The 25,901-nt window shown below is 40.2% G+C and overlaps 1 protein-coding gene across 4 annotated transcripts in view; it reads left to right on the top strand.

The window, feature by feature from the left end:
- Positions 1–11,799: 11,799 nt before the first annotated feature.
- The window catches only part of LOC115265416 (PDZ domain-containing protein GIPC3), a 106,310-nt gene continuing 92,208 nt past the window's right edge, over positions 11,800–25,901 (top strand). Inside the window, exons 1-2 of one of the 4 annotated variants that reach the window (XM_062854409.1) lie at positions 11,800–12,175; positions 23,663–24,004. In XM_062854409.1, coding sequence (XP_062710393.1) covers positions 23,690–24,004 — 315 coding nt within the window. In that variant the 5' untranslated portion in view covers positions 11,800–12,175; positions 23,663–23,689. Of the gene's footprint in view, positions 12,345–23,081; positions 24,005–25,901 lie in introns of all 4 variants that reach the window. The other 3 variants (XM_029870412.2, XM_062854407.1, XM_062854408.1) reach the window with 3 other exon arrangements.

The raw sequence follows: 25,901 nt of genomic DNA, 5'->3' as shown, positions 1-25,901 counted from the left end.
CTCCCGTCGGTCTCATCGACGGGCGGTCGACAAAGGACCAGATCTTCACCGTACAGCAAGCCCTTCAGAAATGCCGTGAATACTAGGTCCCAACACATCACCTGTTCATCGGCTTCAAGGCGGCATGAGTTAGATAGTATCGATCGCACAGAGCTATAGATACTCATGGATGAAATTGGCCTTTCTGGGAAATTGACCAGACTGCTCAAAGCAACTATGGACGGTGTGCAAAACTACGTAAAGGGTTTCTGGTGAATTATCCAGTTCATTCGAATTTCGCCGGGGACTGCGACGTGGTGAGGGACTCTCATGCCTACTCTTCAAAATCGCTCTGGAAGGTGTGATGCGACGAGCCGGGCTCAACAGCCGGGGCACGATTTTCACAAAATCCGTTCAATTTATGTGCTTTTCGGGCGACATGACCACACAGAGAACAGACGTTTAAGCTCGAACAAAAATACGTCAAAATGGTGTGTAAAGGATTTAAGTGCACCTCAACGCCACCAACAGAGACTACCCCACATATAAAGTCGATTTGACCCCACGATGGCAGTGTTCATCGTTGAAATACACTAGCCCACAAAGCGACACGAGTGCCAAACGACCAAAAACGGCGAGCATTGGAAACTAAAATGACAACACAACAATGTTAAGTGATAAGACGCTAGCGCCACACAACAGGAGCATAACCACATACTCCGAAATGACCGTTACAAAGTTTTACACAAGGCAGAAAGCGAAGATAGACGTCTGTTCTCTGTGATGACCAGACCATTTGGAATGGTGACAGAGCTGTACACGCGCCAGAAACGCGAAGCAGCAAAGGTCGAACTGGTGGTGAATGCGTCAAAAACAAAGTACATATTGGTAGGTGGAGCCGAACACGACCGGTTAGGGGGTTACCTTCCTGGTGGTGGAAGAATACGTCTACTTCGGATCCTTACAGGTGGCTGAAAACAATGGCGCATCATCAGTGGAAGTCGTGCTTACTGTGGGCTCCAGAAGAAGCTGCGGTCTAAAAAGATTCACCCACGCACCAAGTGCACCATGTAGGATAAAGTAGGCCGTGTTAAAAGTTCAATTGCAAAACGATTGTTTTAGCTTCAAAACCATCATGTCAAAATTTGAAGTCCGTATCTCAAGGCTAAGTGGTCTCCCACGGGCCTAAAGTTCTCAAAAATTGTGTGGGGTCATAAAATTGCGATATCTCTTTTCGTATTTGAGTTATCGCGGACAAAATATGTCAGGTTCCCTTGGGGATCTCAAAAAATGGTCAAAAATGTTCATTGCTAGGTAGTTTTTCGTCAATAACTCAGAAACGAAAAGAGATCTCACAATTCTGAGCACCGATTTCAATAGAATAGTGTATTTTTTCCGTCGAAAAAAATTCATGATTTTTCTGACCTCATACAATTTTTGAGAACTTTGGGCCCCGTAGGTGACCACTTAGCCTTGAGATACGGACTTCAAATTTTGGCATGATGGTTTTTTTAGCTAAAACGACCGTTTTGCAATATTTAACTTTTAACATTTCCAACTTTTGCAAAAATAGGGACGGCCTAGTAAACAGGCATAATGCGTCCCCACGAGGCAAAACGTCCCCCTTCAATTTCTTGGAAATTCAAAATAGTGAATGGATAAAATCATTGTATAAGGCTTCATATTCATGAGACTAGTCTACTATGTCCATTTTGTGGATGTTGTACCCTTCAAAACAAATATAACACAAGAAATTGAAAACGCACACATTTGTTGTAATTATCGATATGTTTAAATTATGCGCTAGCACGCGCCAATGAAACAAAACCAATGAAAATAGCTGTTGTCTAAAGTTATGAAGTGAAATAACTTACCTCTGCAAACAAAGATACAGTCGATTGATTAAAGGCAAAAATTTCCGTTATAAAACCTTGCCTTATCGCTGTTGTCGAGAAAGACATACCCAGTCAGAAATTTTAGTGAGTTTTTTTCCACGTAGTGAACAGGATTCAAACGAGGAAATCCTTACATATGTGGAAAGTCAGAACGAAGGCTAAGTAGTCGATGCATGGAGGATTCTGACGAGATGAACGTTTTTTTTTATCTGTATTAACGAGATTTTTAGCCCTAGGCTAGTTCATCTCGGGACTCACGCTTTACTTCCCTTCCGAAGGAAGAACGCACATTTGTGAGTTTGTCGGGAGTGGGATTTGATCTCAGGTCCTCGGCTTGATAGTCAAGTGTTCAAACCATCACACCAGGTCCGCTCCACAGATAGTTATACGGTTAAACAGTATCATGAGGAACAGGTTTTCAAGTAGATGCTGTTTCCATGATTGCAAGATCACAATTGACTACAAATTTGGAGTGGCCTACATAAGAAAGAAAAACCCAAAAACAGAGAGCTCTGAAGGCTCTGAAGGAGTCAAAAATATTAATGAGGCTCATGCACATTAAACCAGCCCAAGCAGACTCCCGGCACTAGCACAACGGGCGTCGAGATGACCGGAACTGGACAAATGGGCACAATATTCAGACTTGAAGGCACAGATAAGGGCAGTCAAGGCTCTTCAAGAATCGTCAAGGAAAAGAGTGATAAAGTGATGCCTAGCAATTTTAAACAAGGAGCTGATCATTTGGTGTACCGCCAAATAAAATCCCACAAACAAAGAAGCTTAAAATTTATTCAAGAAAATTTTCATCATGCAATGGGAGCTTCAGCAGCATTAAGTATGACGTTTACGAAGGGCAAACTGGACGTGGCGCTTTTACAAGATCCATGGACAAGAAACCACAAAATATTAGGATTACACACAACGGGATGTAAGTTAACTTTTGATGACACTCAGCTCACTCCAAGAGCTGCCATTCTAATAAGCAGTAATGCACAATACACACCCATTACAGAATTCACCGGAAGGGATATTGTTGCAATTTCGCTAGAGGTGCCAACCACAAAAGGAAAAACGATAATTTATGTTCCGTCGGCATATTTTCCTGGTGACGTTGAGGAAGTACCTCCTCTGGAATTTGCAGCATTCGTATCCCATTGAAGAAGTCAAAATAAAAGGTTCATCATCGGATGTGACGCAAACGCCCACCATACTATTTGGAGTAGTACAGGAATCAACAGTAGAGGTGGGTCTCTTTTTGATTTTGTACCTCAAAACGACATTGACATATGTAACAAAGGTAATACACCTACATTTATTAATGCTGTAAGGGAAGAAGTGTTGCACTTAACTCTTTGTAATTCTACACTTTCGGGTAACATAGCAAATTGGAAAGTATCTTATGAAATATTATTTTCGGATCATAGGCAAATTCTATTCGAGTTCGCTGCGGGAGACATTGTAAAAAAAACATTTAGAAATCCTCGAAAAACTAATTGGAATCTTTATTGTTCTAAGATTGATAATATCTTAGAATAATAAATTATCTTTCAACAAAATTACTACAAGTTCTGAGCTTGAAAAGACAGCTGACTGCCTAACAACTGTACTTACGAGGGCATTCAACGAAAGCTGTCCAACAAAAGTGCGTTCCACAAGCAGAGACGTTCCTTGGTGGAATGATAGGCTGGGGATACTTAGGAAACAGTTCAATCGAGCCAAACTTACATCGAATTGGGCTCCTTATAGAGAAGCTTTTACCAACTACAATAAAGAAATAAAAAGATCAAAGCGGAAAAACTGGAGACACATATGTGAGAGCGTTGAAAGTGCTCCTGAAACTGCTAGGGTTCTCTCAAAAGATCATTCCAATGGTCTTGGAATATTAAAAAAGGATGACGGATCCTACACAAAAAAATACCCAAGAAACTCTGGAACTCATGATGAAAACTCGTTTTCCAAAATCTCTTCCTTCTCTCTTTGATCAAACTAGAGATGATGTTTGTTTGGGGAATTCAATGAATGGATTGGAAATGTCCAACTTCGAAGCTTCCGAATTAGCTAATTATATATTCACATGCCCTAGGATTGGCATTAGCATTAGCTTCTTTTAAGTCGTTTAAAAGTCCAGGTATAGATGGAATTTTTCCTGCGCATCTCTAAAAGTGCAAGTTAACAATAACTCCAATACTACTAACTTTATTTAAATCCATTTTCTTATTAAGGTAGGGTATATGGATCATTCCTTGGCCTAATTTGCAAACCGCCTTGACAATTTGGACCATAACTCATGAATTAATAGCACTAGAAATAATATGTTGACCCTATTACGCACTCTAGGCAATGCATGTTTCACCAATTGGAAGTAAACTAACGTAAATATTCAAGAATTTACTTAACTAAGTTGAAAAGATTCGATGTGATGGTATGCAACGTTAGTCTATGGTACATAAATTGGCCTATTAGTGGATACAACGTTGGCCTATTGCTTTCCATGCACTAGAACCACTTATTATCTCATTTTTTCAATATTTCTGCTGAGGTATTATCTCTGTTTGTTCACCAATCATACTTTCAAATTACATTATCGGAGCCAAATTTTCAAAAAACTATAAATAAATCACTTAAACTAAAGTTCTTTCTTTTTTAGTAACGAAAACAATGCAAGCAAGGTTCTTATGCAAGCAATGTTGTTGGCGTCACTTTATCGGTGTTTTTGACGTCACTTTACTGATGGGCCAAGATTTGGGTACATAGTGAAAAAAATGTCCTCAATATTCGGCCCACATGTAATTTGTAAAATAGTTATTATTCGTTAAAAACAAACATACAAATTCAAAATAGCATCTTTGACCGTCGCATCAAAAGTTCAGTTATTGAAAAGGCAATTCGAAATATTCCAAAATCATGCCATTTATGATCATGTGTATAGACTACCCACTAAGCCGAAGAATCATGGCGTCTACAAAAACTAAACAAAGTGACATTTTCATACAATTTTAATACTCCAAAGTGCTAAAATTGAAACGAAATGTTACAGTTGTTTGGCGCAAAGCTTTGTCGATATCCAGTTCGGCGTGTTTGTTTGAGTTTTTGGTTAACGTTAAGATAGGCCGAACGAGGGGACTATGCCAACGAAGCATCCCGATACCCTATTTTCCAACAAAATGGAGGCAAGTCCGAGTTGTTTTTTTTACAAATAAAAAAGATAAAACGTCACCAAAATCGTCTATTTTTTGGAATTGATGGGAAAACTCAAAAATGAGTATATTAAATCGGATATACTTCAAGATAAACCATTAAATAGAGTGCAAATCAACAACATCGTCTCTTCACTCGTTAGTAACTAAAATAGAAAAAAAAAATAACGGTAAGGAATTATTATTGGCAACCTTTCTAGATGTCGAAGGCGCGTTTGACAACGCTAGCTTTGCATCGATGATAAGAGCCATGAGGAAACGTAATTTTTCGAGAGTGGTACTGTTAGACAAAAAGTCAAAATTAAATTTGTATGAGCCTTTATCGGGTAAAAGCTAACACTTTGCTCAATCAATAAAATATTGATTGAGTGAAATATGGTGACGAGTGCATAGTTATTTCCATTTCTTCTTAGTTGGGGGGGGGAGGGGATATGTTATACCTGATTACCCTACTACAAGACGCTGATCACGGCGTGTGTATGGGAAAGGTTTATAACAAAAAAATAGGCATCGTCAAATTTTTCGCTATTCAAAAATAGAGGCTTTCAGCTTTCATTTGCACGGTCCCTCAAAAAAATCCACCGAGTGATCTCGAACAACTTTTTCAGAATACTGTTTTTCCCCATACAAAATGAACGGTTCCAAATTAATCCCTATTTCTACTTAACAAACATACCCAATTTTTGTATGAAAAAGTTCCCCCGATGGAATATTTCGATGTTGGGCTTGAATGAAAGCTAGAAGCGTCAACTTTTACCTAACGTAAAAATTAGCGATGCCTATTTTTTTGTAATAAATTTCTTCTGCCAGACACACCGTGTGATAAGACCGTTGCCCTCTACGGACACGAGACATGAACCATACTCGAGGAGGACCTGCAACCATTCGGAGTTTTCGACGCGTACTAAGGACGATCTTCGGCGGAGTGCAGGAGAATGGTGTGTGACGGAGAAGGATGAACCACGAGCTCGCTGCACTTTTCGGCGAACCCAGGAACTTCCCAAAGCCGGAAGGATACGATGGGCAGGGCATGTTGCAAGAATGCCGGACAACAACCCTGCAAAGTTGGTGTTAACGACTGATCCGGTTGGTACAAGAAGGCGTAGAGCGCAGAGAGTACGACCGAGGATGGCAGCCATAAACTGACTTCCTGATTTCCACTTTTCATCTTCTTCCCCATTCGAAGACAGTCAGCAGCGAACGGTTGTCGCTTGAGTTCGTGTGTGTGCTTGTCAGCGACGACAGCAAACTCCGGCGAACGGTGGGAAGCCAAACTTGGAAATTAGTCATTCGTCCACATTCGCATCGCAAGCGAATGCGATTCGTGAGTGATGCGATTGACATTGTGCATGCGAATTATTGATGTTTTCGAATTATTTTCTTTGCTTATCTAGCATTTCAGCGACAATACAGTAAAAATGTATGCATTACATGCAGAAATTTTCTTCTACTTATGATAATAGCCGCTTCGATCGCTCACCAGTATTCTTCACCATTCATTCATGTCAAGCAGATGGCTCATCGCTTCCTACTGGTGATGGGGTTACGTGTTTGATCACGACGATCCGTTTGCTGCATCTTTCTCGATTCGCTTCAGCAAAGAGGAGTGAATATGAATGGAGTGAGGCGAATATACCGATCCTTGAAACTGACTATTGTGTCGTACTATTGTTGATTATGCCTTGTTTTAACGGTGAAGCGTTGTGGGTCCAATCTTCCAGGAAAGCCTTACTTCAAAATATTCTATCGGTGAAAATTGAAATAAATCGAGTTTGAAAATTTTCTATCAAATGAGGTATATTCACAGCATAATTTTTACGTATTGTTATGCTTAGACCTATCTGTAGAGTCCCGTAGCCACACAATTCCTAATTAATTATTACATGAAGCATACTTGCCTTATGATTTACTTTTGTGAACTCACATGTACGTCGTCAATCTATGCCGAACGGAGAATTTACTTCCTCATGATCCGGTCGTTAATCAAACACCGTTGACCGTTTAGAACGTTTAGTCACAATAAATTCTATATATACGTAGTTGCAAATAGCTATGTGCCATTTGCGTTACCGATTACGGAACCAACACCTACCTTGGCTCTTTAAAGAAGACAAACGACAATAATCTTTTGGCATCATATTTATATAACCAGCCCAAGCAAGTCTACCGAACTCCATGTAAGAGCATTTTTTCCTGTGAACCATAACATGAACATTACATGGCACGACTCATGAAGTAACACTTTACAAATGATTAATAATTTTGTGATAGATAAATAATTTCGATGGATGTTTATGCAAGTAATGATATTACGATTAGAATACTTTGATTTATCCCTGGATTTAACCATTCCGAAATTGTGCTGTTGTATTTTGTACAACACGTTTAAACTAACTCACATGTTATACCGTTTAACCGTGGTGCTGGCAGTAGTGATCAACCACGCGACTAGCGGAAGGTTAAACTTGTTTATTGACTTGATAAATTCCAATAAAATCTAGCATAATATTGATGACTTTGCTATTAAGGTAAGATAATTTGGATAATAACAACATAACATTCTGCCATGTTTGTTTTTATGTTTTGAATTCCATGAGTGTATTCAGCATGTAATTTAATCTCTTCGGCAATCCAAATTTGTGAGAACTGTAAACAATTGAAATATATGGGTTCCTTAAAATAGGTTTCATGAGACTTTGATCGTAAAATTCGTAAATCGTAAATATTCGTAAAAATTGTTTTCCATGTACCAGTTTTTTTTTTATTTGATGAAATATTTGGGTGTGTTAGTGGAATATCTGTAAGTGAAAAAAAATCTTCTAGTCAAATCAAGTACGAGACACTGCAGACATTCTAACAGTTGACGTCGGCATACGAAGCCGAGCGCGGTGGCTGTAAAGCAAAACAAACACGCTCGACATTAGAGCTTAGGGGTCAAATGCACTCTTGCTACGCGCAAATGTCTTGGGATTCCTTAGGATATTTAAGCCCAACCCTTTTTTGTTCGGACATATGAAATCAAAATTTCAAATAGGGTTCATCTGGTTACATTTTATCAAATTGAATACTGTAAACGTAATGAATGTTTTGAAACAACAAAATCAAATATTTGACCATCATTCATGAATCAACTATTAACTGTTTAATATATTGAACAGATCCATATGATCCCGTCTTGTTGTTCCACTTGTCCACCTCGTGTCTTTATTTGATATCCCAGTCTTGTTGCTCCACTTGTTCACCTCGTGTCCCTTCGAAAGTCGTCTGTATGTATCGTTACAGGTTGTTTGTTCACTCCACGTTTGACCACCAGCAATACGCCACAGCAAGCTGTCACGTGTCAACGAAAAGCCCCATCACCCTATCTTTCCTCAAATATTTTTGTTCCCCCTAACCTCGACCAAACCGCGAGTTTTGCGGTTCCCCAAAACTAACATAGTTTATAAGACAAATACATGACATTGTAAATAGTTTAAACTGAATTCGGCTCCGTTATGCCAGTTGGTGCATGAGCCTTAAATAAACGATTAAGTAAAAAAAAGATCCATATGATGCAAAATAATCCCCTGATAAATGCTAAAGCTTAAAATCAAGCTACAGTCAAAAAGTTACATTAGGGGTACTCACTAAACAGATTAAATTGCTGCGTAAGCCATGATTTTCTGCTTATTTGAAATGTTTCATGATTTTGCGAATGAAATAATCAAAGATTGCCTAGGTGATCGCGACGTCTAATCAGTTTAATCAGTTTACGCTGTTAAGTGAATCCCCCTAGTATTTTGTGGCAAACATATTTGAATACGTAATTAGAATCGTGCAATGGCAAAACGATCGATTGCTCCTCATCAATTTCATTAAAGTAAAAGGACGATAAGGATGACGTCACAAGCTGACGTTTAAAATTGAAGTTTACACAGATAAATGGCCTGCCTTGTCCTCTGCTACACCGTGCCTCATCACGCACACATTGCTGCTCTCGTTTATGCTTCTCAGTTGTTTTCCACCCAATTGTTAGCAGGATGATGGCATAACTTAAGCTAACAACGTAAATAAAATCAGATGGAAAAAGCTGCCATGTTATGGTAGGGGCAAAGAAGATGGCTGGTTTGGGAATCGCACCGGCGAATGTTCATGTCATATATTGAAAATATTAAACAAATATGGCAATTCACACCGTCTTCAATCAGAGGCTGAACAGACTGGACATTACTACCACCAACACACAAAACCTACACAGATATAAATAATGAGAATCACACGTCATTGAAGTTTACATCCTTTTAGTCACTTGCAGCTATGACGGTTTACAGGATATATCATGTAAATTTGTGTAATATGTCATGTAACATCTCTGAGTCATGCTGAATTACATGACATATAATGCATGTTTACATGAGATTTACACGACATGTCATGAAAACTTCTGTGAAATCCCACGCTCCAATTATGTGCATTATATGTCACAGAAATTTAAACTATTGTTTTAATCTATTACTTCACGAATTTTTCGTCTTACGAAAAGTTTCTTCCGAGTCTCACTCTATGTCTTACTAAATATATACCTAAACGTTTAACACCACTAACCGCACGACCACGAAGCCCACCAAATAAAAAAATGAGCTAATTAATTACGGCAGACTCCCTTTGGCTGATCATATAACAGAGATACCAAAGAAAGGGCAAGTGAATATAATGTTCAGAAAACTAAGAAGAGGCCATCGGGTATATGAATGATGCCTTGTTGTTTGCAGTTCTGGATGATCATCAAAATTATGCTCTGAATATACCTCATTTGATAGAAAATCTTCAAACTCGATTTATTTCAATTTTCATCGACAGAATATTTTGAAGTAAGGCTTTTCTGAAAGGTTAGACCATAAGCTGAAACCCTCTGGAAAAAGATTTTAGGTTCATGCAAGTTCGATAATACTTAGGTTCCTGGTATGCGTGCATCCTCGTAATCATTTTGAAATGCCCCTGAAACTCTTTGAAAAACCTTTTTAAAGCTTCAGAAAGCCATTTGAAGTGACCCTGAAAAACTATCAAAACCTCTCGGAGTGCCCCTAAAACGTTCCTGAAACCCCTTTTAACGCCCTTTTAAGGCTTCTGAGAACCCCTCCTGAATCGCCTCCAAAGCCCCGTAATACTATACCCCTGAAATCTCCGTAATACCATTAAAATGCCGACGAAACTTGTCGGAACTCTCATGAAAGGCTCCTGAAACCTCCTGTGATGCCCTTGAAGCCCCTTGGTACCCCCTTTTTCTGGGCTCTCTGGAAACTTTCTGACACCAAAGCCCACGGTGTTAAAATATCGATTATTATCGAACTTTCATGTACCTCGGATGTTTCTTCATAGAATGATAGAATTTCGGCTATAATGTATAAATGCAAAATTTGAAAATATTCTATCGGGGAATATTTGAGTTAGCTGAGTTTTTGGCCATTTCCATACTAAAAATAAAAAATTACAAATTTTAGCCCAAAAAACGTCCCATACAAAATGTATGGAAAAATTTTCGCCTATGAAATATTTTCTAGTTTTCCGATTATGAATTTAAAGCCCAAATACTAACCATTTTCGAAGAAAAATCCCAGGTACATGAATGTTCGATAATAATCGAAATTTTGACACCATGTAGCCCGAATTTGGCATGATTGTGAAGTTATGGGAGGACAATAAATGTCTCTATGGTACTGTGAGAACCCTGCCCCCCTCCTGGAAAGAGGGCTTCTATATAAATAAAACAGAAATTTCTGCAGAGATGCAGAACTAATCAAGCAAAAGGAACCAAATTTGGCGTGTGAAAAGTTTCGAAGGTAAGAAACATACACGACCTTTGAGGACCTCTCCTTAGTGAGTGTTAAATACTATAATCAATTGTCCTTCGTTCACACAGTACCATAACTTGTTGATTATCTAGGTTCGTCGCTTATTCTTGAATATTAAACTGCAACTGACCGCTCGTCCTTGATCTCATTTTAGGGGGCAACTTACGCTACTACGTTCACTTCCGCTGCATCGGGCTTGCACGTGCTGCCCTAGCTCAAGCACAATATAAGCCCATAGTTTGAAAGTCGTTCAACCTCATCCGATTCGATTGGAAACAGTCTGTGTTGGTGGAGTTGTGGCGGATCATTGCGTGAACTTGCTTGTTCTCTCTTTCGTCAATCTGTAATGTTTTGCTCACCGAACAAGATACAGCGAGTGAGCCATCGGAGTCATCAACGCCGTAGAAAGTGAGAACACGACACCTGGACGGATGGAAAATGCGCTTTGCCGACGACGACGAGTTGGTGGTTGAATGTTATGCACCTCATGAATGGGGTGGTGAAGCTGACTCCAGAAAGAGATAATAAGAGCGAAACTAAAAGGGGAATAAAAGAGAACAAACCGAAAGACCTCTCTCGCTTCTAGGAGCGATTGAGCTGTGCAGGTCTGTAATAAGCCAGCAACGCGACACCAGGCGCTTATTTTTCCCTAGCTTTTTGTAGCAGTAAACATAACGGTCCCAAGCGCCAAGCTGCTCTCGTAAGCAACTGTGTGGCTTTTCGAGTCCGCAGCACACCGCATTGTTGAAGTCAACGCGCGCGCGTGTGCACTGCAAGCACGATTTTCTCCACGGTGGTGAAACTTTCTCGCTCGCTCGTTCCGCAGCGCTTTGCTTTGTGTGTCGGTCGGTTGGTCGGTTGGAGGTTGAGGGCACTCTGCTAGTGCTAGTCTCGTATCGTCCGTTCATTCGTCGTGTAGCCGGAGCTCTCGAGTTCGCTCTCGTCGTTGTGGTACGCGCGTTCTCATTTCCGTCCGATCGCTGAGCTGGAGTGTGTTTTTTTCGTTATTGTTGCTTCTTGCGCCGCGCGGAGTTCAAGACCAAGATCTGCGAACGGATCGGATCGGATCGGTTCAGCAGCCTGCCAGCAGCCAGTAGTGGCAGTGACCAACACACAGTGTGTGCGAGGAGCATCCAGTTCCAGTCGGAATTCATTGAACTTTCTCGGTCCTCTCACGAGCCTCACCGTGTTTCCAGCACACCAGGAGGAACAGGGCCTGTACGGGGTGGCCAATATCGCGCAGTGTGTTCCCGTTGTTCGGGGAATTGAAATTGTAATTGATTTTATCTGCCTCGGAATATCTCATACATAGGTGTTGCGTTTTAGAAGTTGTTGGAGATTTGGTGTGGAATACGTGTGCGCTAGTTATGTATTGTGTGTGACCTCGATACTCGATTTTTTTTTTCGGATGCGAACCTGGTGCTGCGCGCATTGCTGCGATTGTAACTTTCTTTTTTCAAGTGCAATATCATACGGTGTGCCGAGACGTGAATGCTGTCGAATTTGCATGAACTAAATGTTTTCTTGTTGATACATTGCTTTTGATTTAAACATGGAAAAAGATTCAAAAAATTCAATAAGAATTCTTTGTGATTTCTTTCTAAGCAATTAATCAAAATAACGTTTAAGTAAATTGCTACCTACACATGAACGGCATGAAGATACCATTAGGAAATTATACATTAGTGATGAATAATATACGAGTTATGGAATATAATAATTTACGTAGGAAAATGAAAAGTGAAAAAAGGTTCAAAAGGGTAGCGGTCTGCAATCGATTCCTGGACGTTAAAAGCAGTATAAACACGTGTCTTATACCCATGGGCATCGGAGCCCAGGAATTTAGTCTGGGTTCCATTCCCAGACACTAGAATCACTAGATGGTAAAGTAATGCAATGAAAAACATGACTTACGAAAGGAAGAATGATTTATAATTGACAACGAAATCTTTAACTCTTCCCTCTCCAAAGTGTCAAGAGAGCTCTTTTGGCTATAACTTTTAATTTTGTAATATTTTGCAACCAAATTTTGACAGCGAATGGTCGCTTATTTGCGGAGTGATTTCCGAATGAAAACGGGGCATTGGAGTTAGCCGTTCGTTTGAAACTAAACGGCCCACTAATCAAAAATTATTCTGAGCTCGTCAAACATAATAGCAGCTACTGCTAAACTCTAAACCTAAACCTCTAAATAATCTCTAAATCTAAACCTAAACCTCTAAATAATCCCCAGAGGAATTATTGGAGAAATCACATAACGAAGTTCTACACTGCCGTAATTCTGCAAAGTGACGTAAGCGACATTCATAGTTTTTGCCCATTTTTTGGTTATTATGCATAAAACTCTTGCTCATCCTCTAAGTTTATTTCCATAGATGATAGATTACGACTAGATCTTGCATTCTAATACAGCAGGCATACCATGGTGTTATTTTTAAACCAGATATTAAATATAATATACCACAAAATATCGGAATTTTGAATGGCGCTTACGTCACTTTGCAGAATTACGGCAGTACAGCAATTTCTGAAAGAATTCCAAACCAATTTCCGTAGAAACCTCTAGAGGAGTTCTCGGATAAATCCCTTGAGTTGTTTCCAAAGGAAACCCTGTTGCAATCCCCTAAGCAATCCATGCTAGGATTGCAAATGAAATTCCTGGAGAAATATACGAATTGTTGGAAAAAAAATTGTAGGAATATCTGGTGCAAAAACTGGAGGAATCGCAACAGAAATTGTTTGAGAAACTATAGCACGAATTCCTGGAGAATTTCCAGTAAGAAAATCTAGTAGAATTTCTGCAGGAATTACAGAAGAAATAAAAAAAGGTTTATGCAAAACCTAAGATATTTGTGTAGGAATACCACGAAGAAGTTCTGAAGGGATCCTAAAAGGAATCCCCGAAAACTTCATAGAAGAAGCTCTATAGGGGAATATAAAGAGGAATCCTAGATAAATCCCCAGAGGAATTCCTGGATTCATTGTTTTAGTAATTTCTGAAGAAAACAAAACTGAAAGCATCCACATAGCAGTTTTTTTGGGAATTCCTAAAGGGATCCTTGGACGAGCCTCTGGTAGAATTTCTGGAGGAATCCCAGCAGGAATTTCTAAAGAAATCATAAGAGGAAATTCTGAAAAAAAAAGTTCTTAAATAAACCAACGGAGTACCTAATTCTGGGAGGAGTTATTGTAGAAATTTCTGGTGAAATTCCACCATGAACTCCTGAAGGGTTTCCAATAGGAGTTTTGGAAGAAATCCCAAGTACAATTTCTGGTGGACCAAATTTTGGACACATCTTCGACTTTTCCCTCTTTTAAAATTTTTAGTTGAAAAATAAATAATAATAATAATAATTTTCAAGAGCCTTGGTAGCGTTATATGCCTTGTGACTTTGGGGAATAATTCTAAGAATTATGCCAAAATTTCTACCAGTACTGTTTGAGAATTTCTATCAGATTTTCGGGGCATCCTTCTTAAGATTCTGAGAGAATGCGTTCCAGGATTCTGAGGTTATCTTCTTTGTGAAAATTTCTCTAATAATTCCTGAGGTATTGTAACGAAAAGAGTGATTTGTAACAGATTTATTTCTCAGTAAAGGTACAATAATAACTTATGGAAAGAGTGCGAATACGAAAGGCGACCGGACAAGCGACGGTTCAGGCCTACACTGGCCCATCGTCAAGCAAAATGATCGTACGGTACGTTTAGCGAGGGAAGTTCAAAAAGTTTTGTTACAGTATCTTTCTTAGAGTTCTGGGAGAACCATTCTCATTATTCTGATGGAATTCCTCTCAGGATTCTGTGGGAATTCACCCCTCTGGACTGTGGACTGTGAATCTGTTTCATGATTCTGGGGAAATCTTCTCAAGATCCTGAGGGAATCTCTCACAGGATCCTGGGCATAATTCCTCGCAGGACAAGCACTCGACACTGAAGAAGTCTGTAAGTCGCAGACGAAATAGGCCTAACTGTCCGAAGATAAGCAAAGTAGTGGAATCAAAAGGAATTCGCTCGTCTTTTTCTAGTTTTTCTTTAAAAGTAATTTTTCTTTTTTTTTTCTTTTTGAAAAAGTGAATATTAAATTTTAACTAGTAATTTATGAAAATTTTGTTTAATATTCGTAGGCGGATTTTTTCAGAACAAATTTATAGTAGTATTGATAAGAATACTTAATTTTTTGGTGCAATTCACCATCCTAAAAAATTATGAACTCTTTTGTAGTTCATCAAATCTGTAATCGCCACCCCAAGAGCCACAATTTGCGGAACAACTCTCCAGTATAAAACGCTTTCAGATGAAAAATTTCAAGCTACGACTCCAATTGAATGTTCATGGCATTATTGTTTAGGAAATGTGTCAAGTAAAAAAACAGCATCATTGATCGTCGAAAATCTCTCCCGCAGTAAATTTCTGGCTACGTCACTGTACCTGAATAACTTCGTTTCGTTTATTTAACTGATATTTTTTTTTTAAATTTCATTGGGACCAGATGTTTTGACAATGCTTTAAAGGGGTCGCCGCCTCAAAAAGGTTGGGAACCCCTGAGCTAGACAAAAAGCATTCCAAATTTCATAAGATTGGGGCACTAGAACCAAAGTTACAGCCCCTTGTAGCGTGCACCCAGGATAACGCGAAACTCCAAACTATAAACGGTATTATCTCGTAATGGTGTTTTAAAAAGTGCCGTTGCGATAATCACGATATCTTAAAAATTAGTTGACCGATTTGCATTTTTTTTTATTTTCGTATTTCAGTTCGATTTTTTTACCCTCGCACAGTATGTAACCCCTTAGGGATTTTTTGTGTTTTTTACTGTCAAGAAAATCTATTTGTAACGTATTTCAATGAATTTCTTCAAAAGTTCATTTAAGGATTCTTCGAAAAAAAAAAAAAAAAAAAATATATATATATATATATATATATATATATATATATATATATATATATATATATATATATATATATATATATATATATCTGTATACATGGTGAATTTCGACGAATGTCTGTAAATGTATTCTATTTTTTTGCAGAACTTTCTGGTATGAATATTTTTGGAAGCTAATTTATATATTCCAAAATATCTGAAGAAAGTCTTGAAAATGTTTTCCAGGAGAAATACATCAAACACATCAAAAGGAGTTGCTTGTAGAAGCTATCTGAATTTGTGGAAGCTATCAGAGTTCGTGAAAACCTATTGGATTTTGCTTAAAGTTTTGTGGATGAGTACTTTGGAAAATATTCAAATCATTTTCACAGAATTCCCTGAGAAATCTCTGGAGCATGCTGCCCATGAAATTATTGACGAAATTCTAGAATAAAATGCTATGGAATTTTGGTTCGACCTGCTTTTCAAATCTTGGATTCTTGAGAAACCCTCTCATTAATTCAAGGAAACAATCGTATGGAAATATCTAAGTGAATTTCAGGAAACAATCTTAAGACAAAACTGGATGCATTTTTGGTTTTTATTTTCTTATTATATAACGAAGCAATATTTTCTAAATCGGATTTCAAAAACATTTAGAACATAGCTTCCCAAGCCAACCTTCGTTTCGCGACCCTCCAACCGCATGCATGCATGCTTTGATTGTTTTATGAAAAGCGCAGTGAAGCCAAGGTCGGGTACCGTTGATTTAGAAGAAAGACCTTAATTTAGTTATCTCCTTAATTTTTACAAAAAAAATACAAAAAATATTTTTGAAAAAACGAAAAACATTTTTCACAAGGAAAAAAAAATCAGGAAATACATTGATCCTTCTTCTAAATGTTATCACGTTATAAATCAGAAGTCAAAAAATGAGGAAATGCATCCAGTTTCGCCTTAACCCTCCTTTGGTGTTAGGATCAGGTATCAGTAGGTCGGCTCCAGAGGCAGTGGCGTTAGGGCGTTAGGGTCGAAACGTACACAGCGAGGTGTTCCCAACTTGATGCAAAAGGAAGGTTAAGAAAACAGCATTATGCAAGAGTTCCTGGAAGAGCGTAAGCTCTATTGCAATTGCTTCTATCATTTTTTGCATTCTTCCAGATGTTCTAAAGACATTCCAGTTTTATGTGCTAGGGTATGAGTGTCCTTCTTCACGCTATGTTCCTATGTTCATCCTATTTATTGCAAAAAAAGATGTTTTTCCATAAACTTCTGCAAACATTCCTCCCGAAACTCGTTCAATTGTTTCTCAAGGATTTTTTCAACAACATTTTGATGCTTTATCTTAGATTTTTGGCCTTTTTCATAGAATGAGAAAATCTGCAACAGATACCCAAGAGGTGGTTCCTCGAGTGATGTGGGGATCGACCCACTAAAAACTCTTTCTCTCTCTTCCTTACCTTCGCGGTACGCCCGTTAGGGATGACTTCGAGAAGGGGGGGGGGCGTACATGAGTACACTCTTATAGTAAGCGTTCCACCAGCTACCGCCTTAAGTTGTTCACTCTCCCCTGGAGGCTCGGGTCCTGGCTAGTACTTAGACTACCCGTTGAACTCCCGGATGGGGAAGGGGGCCAACTCAACTAGCTGTTGTTCGGCTTGCCATTTACTCTGTAGTTCAAGTACGATTCGAGAAACCGTGGAAGTAACGGAGTCCCACTTGTCCGCCCCCATACACATCCTTTCAACAATGCTCCACGAAACGTGGACATTCAAAGAGCACATGCTCCGCGGTCTCGGCGCAGTCTGCACACTCCGGACATGCGGGGGAGCCTGCGTGTCCGAATCTGTGCAGATACCACCTAAAGCACCCATGGCCTGACAGAAATTGAGTCAAGTGAAAATTCACCTCGCCATGGGGCCTGCTCGTCCACTTGGATACGCTCGGTATGAGCATGTGTGTCCATCTACCCTTGCTGGAGGCATCTCATTCCCTCTGCCACTTCAGCATAGACGAGGTTCTGGCGATACGCTTCGCGCCTCTTATGCCGCGTCGCTCGAAACATTCTTCATCCTCTGCCACCACTAAAGCTATGGGCATCATGCCCGCTAGCACACATACCGCATCCTTTGAGACCGTGCGGTATGCGCTCACCACCCTAAGGCACATCAGCCTGTGAGTACTCTCAAGTCGCTTTACGTTTCGATTAACCACTAGCGCCTTCGACCATGCAGCGGCGCCATACCGTAGTATGGAGACCACTGCTGCCGCGAGCAGCTTTCGCTTACTCGGGACTATTGCCGAGCTATTTGACATTATCTTTGGCAATGCCATTATCGCCATGCTTGCATTTTTGCAGGCATATTCTACGTGGCTTCCGAATTTCAGCTTATCGTCGATCATGACCCCAATTGCTTCAGTGAGCGCTTAGAGTTGATCGTGCATCCACCTGTGGTGACCACTGCCTGCTGTTCAGACTTGCGGTTGTTTACCACCACCACCACCTCCGTTTTGTGGTGCGCGAGTGCCAAATATCTCGACCTCATCCAATCCTCCACTATGCCAATTGCGTGAGTTGCTGTCAGTTCCACTTCCTCTATCGACTCGCCGTATACCACGAGGGTAATATCATCGGCGAAGCCGACCAGCTTTACGCCCGGTGGAAGTTTGAGCCTCAATACGCCATCATACGCCGCGTTCCAAAGTACCGGGCCCAAGATGGACCCCTGCGGTGATGTTGTAGCTCCTCTCGCCTTCCTCGGTGTCATAGATTAGCACCCTATTCTGGAAGTAGCTCTCCAATATCCGGCATAGGCTAACCGGGACTCCTAGGTGATGTATTGCGCACTCAATTGCGGCCCAGCTGACGCTGTTGAACGCATTCTGAACGTCCAGAGTGACGACCGCGTAATAGCGGATTCCTGTTCGCTTCTTTTGGAGCGCTATCTCGGCCGTTTTGTTGCCTTTTCCACATCTCCGGAAATTCGCCTCTGTCTAGGCACATCTGCATTAGGCCTGTCCAGCTTTTCAAAAATGTTCTCTGATTCTCAAGTCCACCCCCGTATATTGATTGGTATCCTAAAAGAAGTAACTGGTCAAAATTTCAGCCAAATCCATTGAAATTAAGAGGTGCATCAAATCAATTTTGTGTTTTTCGACTATTTTTGAACTTCAAAAAATCATAACTACACTAAAACTTGTCAAAACTTAATTCTTTCGGCAGAAATTGAAAGCTATACTTGTTTGCTACAACTTCTCCGAACAACGTGTGCCAATAAAATTGAAGGAAACATGTGTAATTATCACATTTGTGATCAGAAAAACCTTAAAAAGTTGATTTTTTGATAGATTTCGTTCTGGAACACCCTAATATACGTAATAAGTTGGATTTTTCAAAACGGCATCATATTCTCCAATGTTTTTTGATTATTTGCTTCTTTGACACCAATGCTGTAGGAGTTGAGCAAAAATTACTAAAATTCGTGAAAGCCAAATGTGACCTAAAAACTAGCTTTTCGGGTGCAATCACGCTTTGGCGCGCGAAAAGTGGCATCGCGTCAGCACTGATATGATAGCCAACTACTGTCATCACGCTTGTTTGTTATCACCCGTTGTAGGGGGTAGCCAAGGCAAACTACAAAGAAGCAAAGCTACTACGTTCAGTACAATTTCGCGCCACAGCGTGATTGCCTCCAAAAAGCTAGTTTTTAGGCCACATTTGGCTTTCCCGAATTTTAGTAATTTTTGCTCAACTCCTACAGCATTGGTGTCAAAGAAGAAAACAACCAAAAAACATGAGAGAATATGATGCCGTTTTAAAATATCAAACTTATTACGTATATTCGGGTGTTCCCGAACGAAATCCATCAAAAAATCAACTTTTTAAGGTTTTTCTGATCATAAATGTGATAATTACACATGTTTCCTTCAATTTTATTGGTACATGTTGTTCGGAGAAGTTGTAGCAAACAAAAATAGCTTTCAATTTCTGCCGAAAGAATTAAGTTTTGACAAGTTTTAGTGCAGTTATGATTTTTTGAAGTTCAAAAATAGTCGAAAAACACAAAATTGATTTGATGCACCTCTTAATTTCAATGGATTTGGCTGAAATTTTGACCAGTTACTTCTTTCAGGATGTCAATCAAAATATGGGGGTGGACTTGATAATCAGAGAACATTTTTGAAAAGGTGGACAGGCCTAATCTGCATAGCCATTCTGAACATGTCAGGCTTAGTCTCGATGGCCATCTTGATGGCTAATGTCGGGATACCGTCCGGACCGGGAGCCTTGTTCAACTTAAGCGACTTCGCTATTGCAATGAGTTCGTCGTTCGTCACCGGGGCTACCTCGCTATGGCCGGTTTGGCTATAGGGAACGGGGGCCCATGGTCTTGTATCGTGGCGCGGGAACCGCGTTTCCACGATCTTTTGCAGCATCTCTGGGGAGCGTTCTGGGGGTGCTGACGCGCCCTTCGTTTTGGCCATGACTACTCTATATGCGTCACCCCATGGGGTCGTGTTGGCTGCCTGGCAGAGATTTTCGAAGCACGCCCGCTTACTATCCTCATCGGTACGAGCCCTTTGCATCCTTTGCTTTGTGGCCGTCTTCCTCCGTGTTCCACCCTGTATCGAATCGCCAGATTTTTGGCCTGTAGAAGCCCATTTGCCTTTATCTATTTTATTTTAATTAGTTAAGAACATTGTTCGGAGCTGGTTCTCCGGACTTGTGGGGACACTCGCGACGAAGTAGGGGTCTTCGGATGTGGTTTTACCACGCAATCAGAAACACAACGAGGTTAGGCTACGAACCACGTGATACGTGCTTTATTGCAGCTAGAGATAAAACGATGTGTATAGCGCAAGGGTCGATTCGGTTATGTCCTATTCTAAATACAAAGGTTCTTTTTCTACGGATGATCAGTGGAGAGAGTTGTGTGTATCTCTCTTCTCTGCTTTGGGCAGTGAGAATGAGAGACCTAATTCGTGTAGGGTAAATACAATAAATATAGACGGTTCCTAACAAACATCCTTTAAAGCTTTGATAACATTCTGCAACAAAATGACATTTTGCCTTTCTCGTACCCAAAGTGTACTGAAAGGCTATATGTTCAGTCAAAAAATGGATTTTCGATAAAAGGCTCGAAGGGTCAAGTCACATATACCAATCAACTCAGTTCGACGAATTGAGATGATGTCTGCATGTGTGTATGTATGTATGTCTGTGCGCAAAATAAGTTCACTCACTTTTAAGGCACTTCCTCTTGGCCGATTTTTCAGATTATAGCTATAGAATTGAACCGTAATTTTACCGCATTGTTTGCTATTAAAAATGGTCCGGATCGGTCAAAGCGTTCTGGAGTTATGGGCATTTAAGTGATCTGGACCAGCACCGGTAGAAACTGGTAGTATATAAAACTGAACCAAGCCCCATCATGGGATACATCAAACTGCGGCGATTTTTGTAGTTTTTAGCATGGTTGATGAATTTTGTGCGGAAACCAACACTGGAGACTAGAAATTCCACGATGTCGACCCAAAATTCAAGATGGCAGCCTAATATTCTAGATGGCGGCTTTTTAATAGAGTTTTGGGCCGTAAAACCTTGCATGGGTATATTTCGTATAAGGAATATGTCCTAAGTCCAAAAACCGCGACCAGAATATCTAAGATGGCTATCTAAAATCCAAGATGGCGGCTCAAAATTCAAGATGGCCCTAAAACCATGCAATAGAGTTATATTTGGTATGGAGAAGATGTCTGGAGTCCAAAAATGACGACCAAAATATTCAAGATGACGGTCTAAAATCCTAGATGGCTACTTCAAATTGAAGATGGTGGCTGTTTAATGGAGTTTTAGGCCCTAAACCCATACAATATGGGTATATTTGATATAGGGAAGATGTCCTAAGTCCAAAAATGGTGACCGTAATATCCACGATGGCCGTTCAAAATCCTAGATGACGGCTCAAAGTTCAAGATGGCTCTAAAACCATGCAATATGTCTACATTTGGTATGGGGAAGATGCTCGGGTTCGAGCAGAATATCCGAGGTAGCGTCTTACAATAAGAGATGGCGTCTCTTAATTCAAGATGGTGGCTGTTAAATGGATTTTAAGTCTCTAAAATCATGACCCTGCAACTAGTCATCGTATAAGATGTGAAAGTGAAGGCGATATGCGTACTTTTTACATGCGCCTCTATGGAGGCTTGCATGCGTAAGGCCTTCACTTTATCATCTTACGAAACATCTTATACGATGACTAAGGAAATATGTGTATATTTAAAATGCAGAAAATGTCCGGACTTCAAAAATGGCAGTTGGAATATCCAAATTGCTTAAAAGCTTGAAGGGTTAAAGGCTAAAACATCAAAAGTCAGATAAACGATAAGATTTCTGGTGTCATGAAATGGATTTTTGTTAAATATTCAACATGTTACTTGAGTTTTGTCGAAATGGGGTTTTGAAGACATGAGAAAGGCGCCATCATCGCCAGGTGGATTAATTAGGGCTTTTCAATGTAGGGTGACTAAAGGATATTATCGGCAGGTTTATTCTCTTTGACATGGTGGTTTTTGTGGGCCAAATTCCCTGAAATTTGGTCACCTAAATCAGCTTGGTTGGGATGGATGTGAGGCCACCTCTGAGTTCAACAGGTCTCAAAAAAACCCCATGACTAAGAGAACAAAACTGCCGAAAATACGCAAGTTCCCCTAAGTAATGCAAAAACTCACGCCGTGGATTGCATTTCTCGTGATCTTCGTTAACTAAGTATTGTGCTTAAACAAATTTCATTTTAAATTTTTGCCCCCCCCCCATTTAAAAAATTGGCTAGTTTTCGAATGTGTGTGGGGGGGGGGGGGGCGGCTGTCAGATAAAAAATATTTATGTTGCGGGTTTGTTCATCGGCTTTTTTCGGTGAAAATTCAGCATTTCCCGAACGTTTCGACCTACTACTGTTTTCGGTCATCCTCAGCAGTTCATGCTATGGGGCAGAACTATAACCATTGCCCATTTGTTTACTTGAGCAATGGTTATAGTTCTGTCCCATAGCATGAACCGCTGAGGATGACCGAAAACTGTAGTAGGTCGAAACGTTCGGGAAATGCTTGCTTTTGAGGGTTTGTTTTTGGTTCATGCAAATTCGTTATAATTCCGTGTCCATGTCCAAGCACACCGTGCAAAATCCAAGAGTGCTGTGAAACGGTGAAGGGATTGCGCTCTTCATGAGCATTTTAAATTTTGTACAGAGATGTGACATTTGTTTATTTGAAAATTCTATAGTTTCGTGTTTTTCCCCTTATCATTTCTAGTTTGTTCCTTATCAAATTCAAGTGTATATAAAATTTCAGCGACACTATTTCGCTAGATACGACACTTTTTCCACCAGTTGAAGGTTGTGTTTACTCACTCAAAGGGGTTCTGTCTGTTATCACCGCAGTTTATAGTAGTGTGGCGACGACGAGTGTTGGTGAAAGATAAAAATACAAGCTCGCCATAATTATCAGCCAGCGCGCTACCGTTGCACTGTGGAAGAAGAAGGCCTTTTTGATTTGCGAAGTAGAGTGTGCTCGGCCAAGAAGACGATGAGGTGTTCGGTATCGTTATCGGGTTGTTGAAAAAATTTACGGATCGAGTGCTAGTGCATTAAAGATTTACCGTTTTTAACTCGCTGGAGAAAAAACCGCGCAAGAGGAAGGTGAACAGATCCGGCCGAAAATTCCAAGCAGTGTGGTGTGTGCTTCAGTGTGTGTTTTGTGTGGGGTGCATAGGAAGTAGACCAACTAATATCCCTCAAAGAGAGATACAGCAAAGAGAGATCTCGTCCGGTTTGATTGGGCGCCATTTCTGTATCCTGACCATCTCTCCTTCTGAATTTTGCTAATCCGACCAGGCGCGTGTGCGACGCATCCGAACCCAAATGCCTTTGTTCAACAAGAAGAGTGCCAAAATCTCTAACCCATCCCCTCCCATGACGAAAGATCCCCACCACCATCTCTTCTACGAGAACAACAACAGCTACAACAGCAACGGCAAAAACCTGGCCACGGGAACCACGATGCCCACGGCGCCGCACATCGACGACCTGAACCACGAGAGCAACGTGACCAAGCCGCAGCTCGTGTTCAACTGCCAGCTGGCCCACGGCAGCCCGACCGGGTTCATCACCGGGTTCGCCAGCGTCAAGGAGCTCTACCAGAAGATCGCCGAATGCTACGACTTTGCGATGGATGAGGTAAGTGTGGACAATTATTTTTCTTATCGCTGCTGGCTCTGTGTCTGATGATGAGGTGTGTGCTGGACTGATTTTTATTTTTTCTTCTTTTGTTGCGCTTGTATTGTTGCTATAAATTATCTTATCGTGATTAATAGGTACCTAACAGCCACGGTTGTTCAAGATGCCTAATTGTGCCATTGGGGATTTCTTTTGATACCGAGCAATTTCATTGTTGAAATTGTATACGTTTCATTCAACTGAAACATTCCTTTACCGTCCAAATTCTGTATCGTTAGTTGGTACGAATGAATTAAACGATGACGCATGCCAAAAATGAATGACTAATATGTCTGAGTGTCTTGCAAAGAATGCAGGTTTTGCAGATAGAATATACCAACGTGCCAATAATATCTCCTAAATAAATATCTTATTGCATCTATTTCCATTACAAACCAATGTTCTAAAAATCTGTGAAGTTTGAAGTGTAAAGTTTGCCTTAGAAGGAGAAGCTCTGGAAACCTAAAAAAATACGAAAACGCTACGCTGCACATCTTTTCGTTCTTAAACAAATGAGCCTCAAATAAACTTATGCAAAAATAAATCTTTTCGTTCTAAACACGGAGCAAAATGTTCCAAAATATGGCCAGCAGCTAAATATCGATCGTCATTGGGTGCTTTCCAGATCCAATACACACTCATTTTTGTTCATCTCAGACTTAAAAACTTGTGTTCATACATAGTTTTCGTAATTCATATAGACGTCAGCTTTATCAGAACTTCCCATGTCCTGGTAGAGTGTACACAATTTATAGATAGAGGGGCATCTCACACCCCCCTCCCCTGTTAGACTTTTGTCCATATAAAAATTTTGAAATTTGTATGGAGTGTAGACTTTGACCAGAGCCCCACCCTCCCAAAAAGTCCACGTGGTTTAGGCAATTTTCTAACTGTTTTCCCGAAACAAGCTTTAAGGAAATGTGTGAAATATTGTGGGCTCCAAAAATGTGTTGGCCCGGGGATTTATCTACTGATTCCTCAGGATGCTCCATTTGAGATTTGTTTTCGGGTTCCTTTTAGAAGTTTCTTCTTCTTTGTGGCTCATCGTTCTCACTGGAACTTGGCCTGCCTCTCTTCAACTTAGTGTTCTTTGAGCCTTTTCACAGTTATTAATTGTAGAGTTTTCTTTGCCAGCCATTGCATAAAATTTGTATATTGTGAGGCAAGTAGGGGAACAAAGCCCAAAATGCCAAGATGGGGTAAAATGGCCCAACTCATAAAATCATTCCTGAATCGGACTTGATCATTAATATAGGTGAATGGTGTCAAGATATGTTTGCATCGAACATTCTTCTAGAAGCTACTCCACCAAACCCACGAAAAATCTTTTGATTTCCCAATGAAAATTGGCAACTTCCGGTTTTTCGTGCTTGCAATTAAAGTTTTCTGGTGATTTCATTATCAGCCAAGTGTTTCCAACGAGATTGAGGCGCCTATGGAGACGCATGGTTGTTGATGTCTACGCTTTCCATGTTAGCGGTCATTCAAATATGACGACCATCGTTTTGCAGGGAGGGGGGTAACACTCCATTTATTGAGTATACGAATAAGCGGGACAGAGGGGGGGGAAAAGAGTCGGAAATGCCCGAAAACTGATGGACGTAATTTTTGAATGTTTTCATGAAGTGGCATCTTACCCCATGGCAGAAGGTCTTTTTGCACCACTTCCGTTTTACGAATCAGTTTTTAAAATCGCTAAAAATAGATGAAAATGCAATAGCTTAGTGAATATTTTTGCTGAAGTATCGAGCAAATATTGTCTAGTTGCTGTTACCACTTTGAAAGCCTAACAAATGAGGCTATTTTCCATTGAAAACGATGAAAGTATGAAAAATGGCATCTTACCCCACTTGACCCT

The sequence above is a fragment of the Aedes albopictus genome, chromosome 2 (genome assembly GCF_035046485.1).
Source record: "Aedes albopictus strain Foshan chromosome 2, AalbF5, whole genome shotgun sequence".
NCBI classification, from domain to species: domain Eukaryota; kingdom Metazoa; phylum Arthropoda; class Insecta; order Diptera; family Culicidae; genus Aedes; species Aedes albopictus.
Note: the sequence above shows the minus strand (reverse complement) of the source record. Positions and strands in the feature narration are given on the sequence as shown.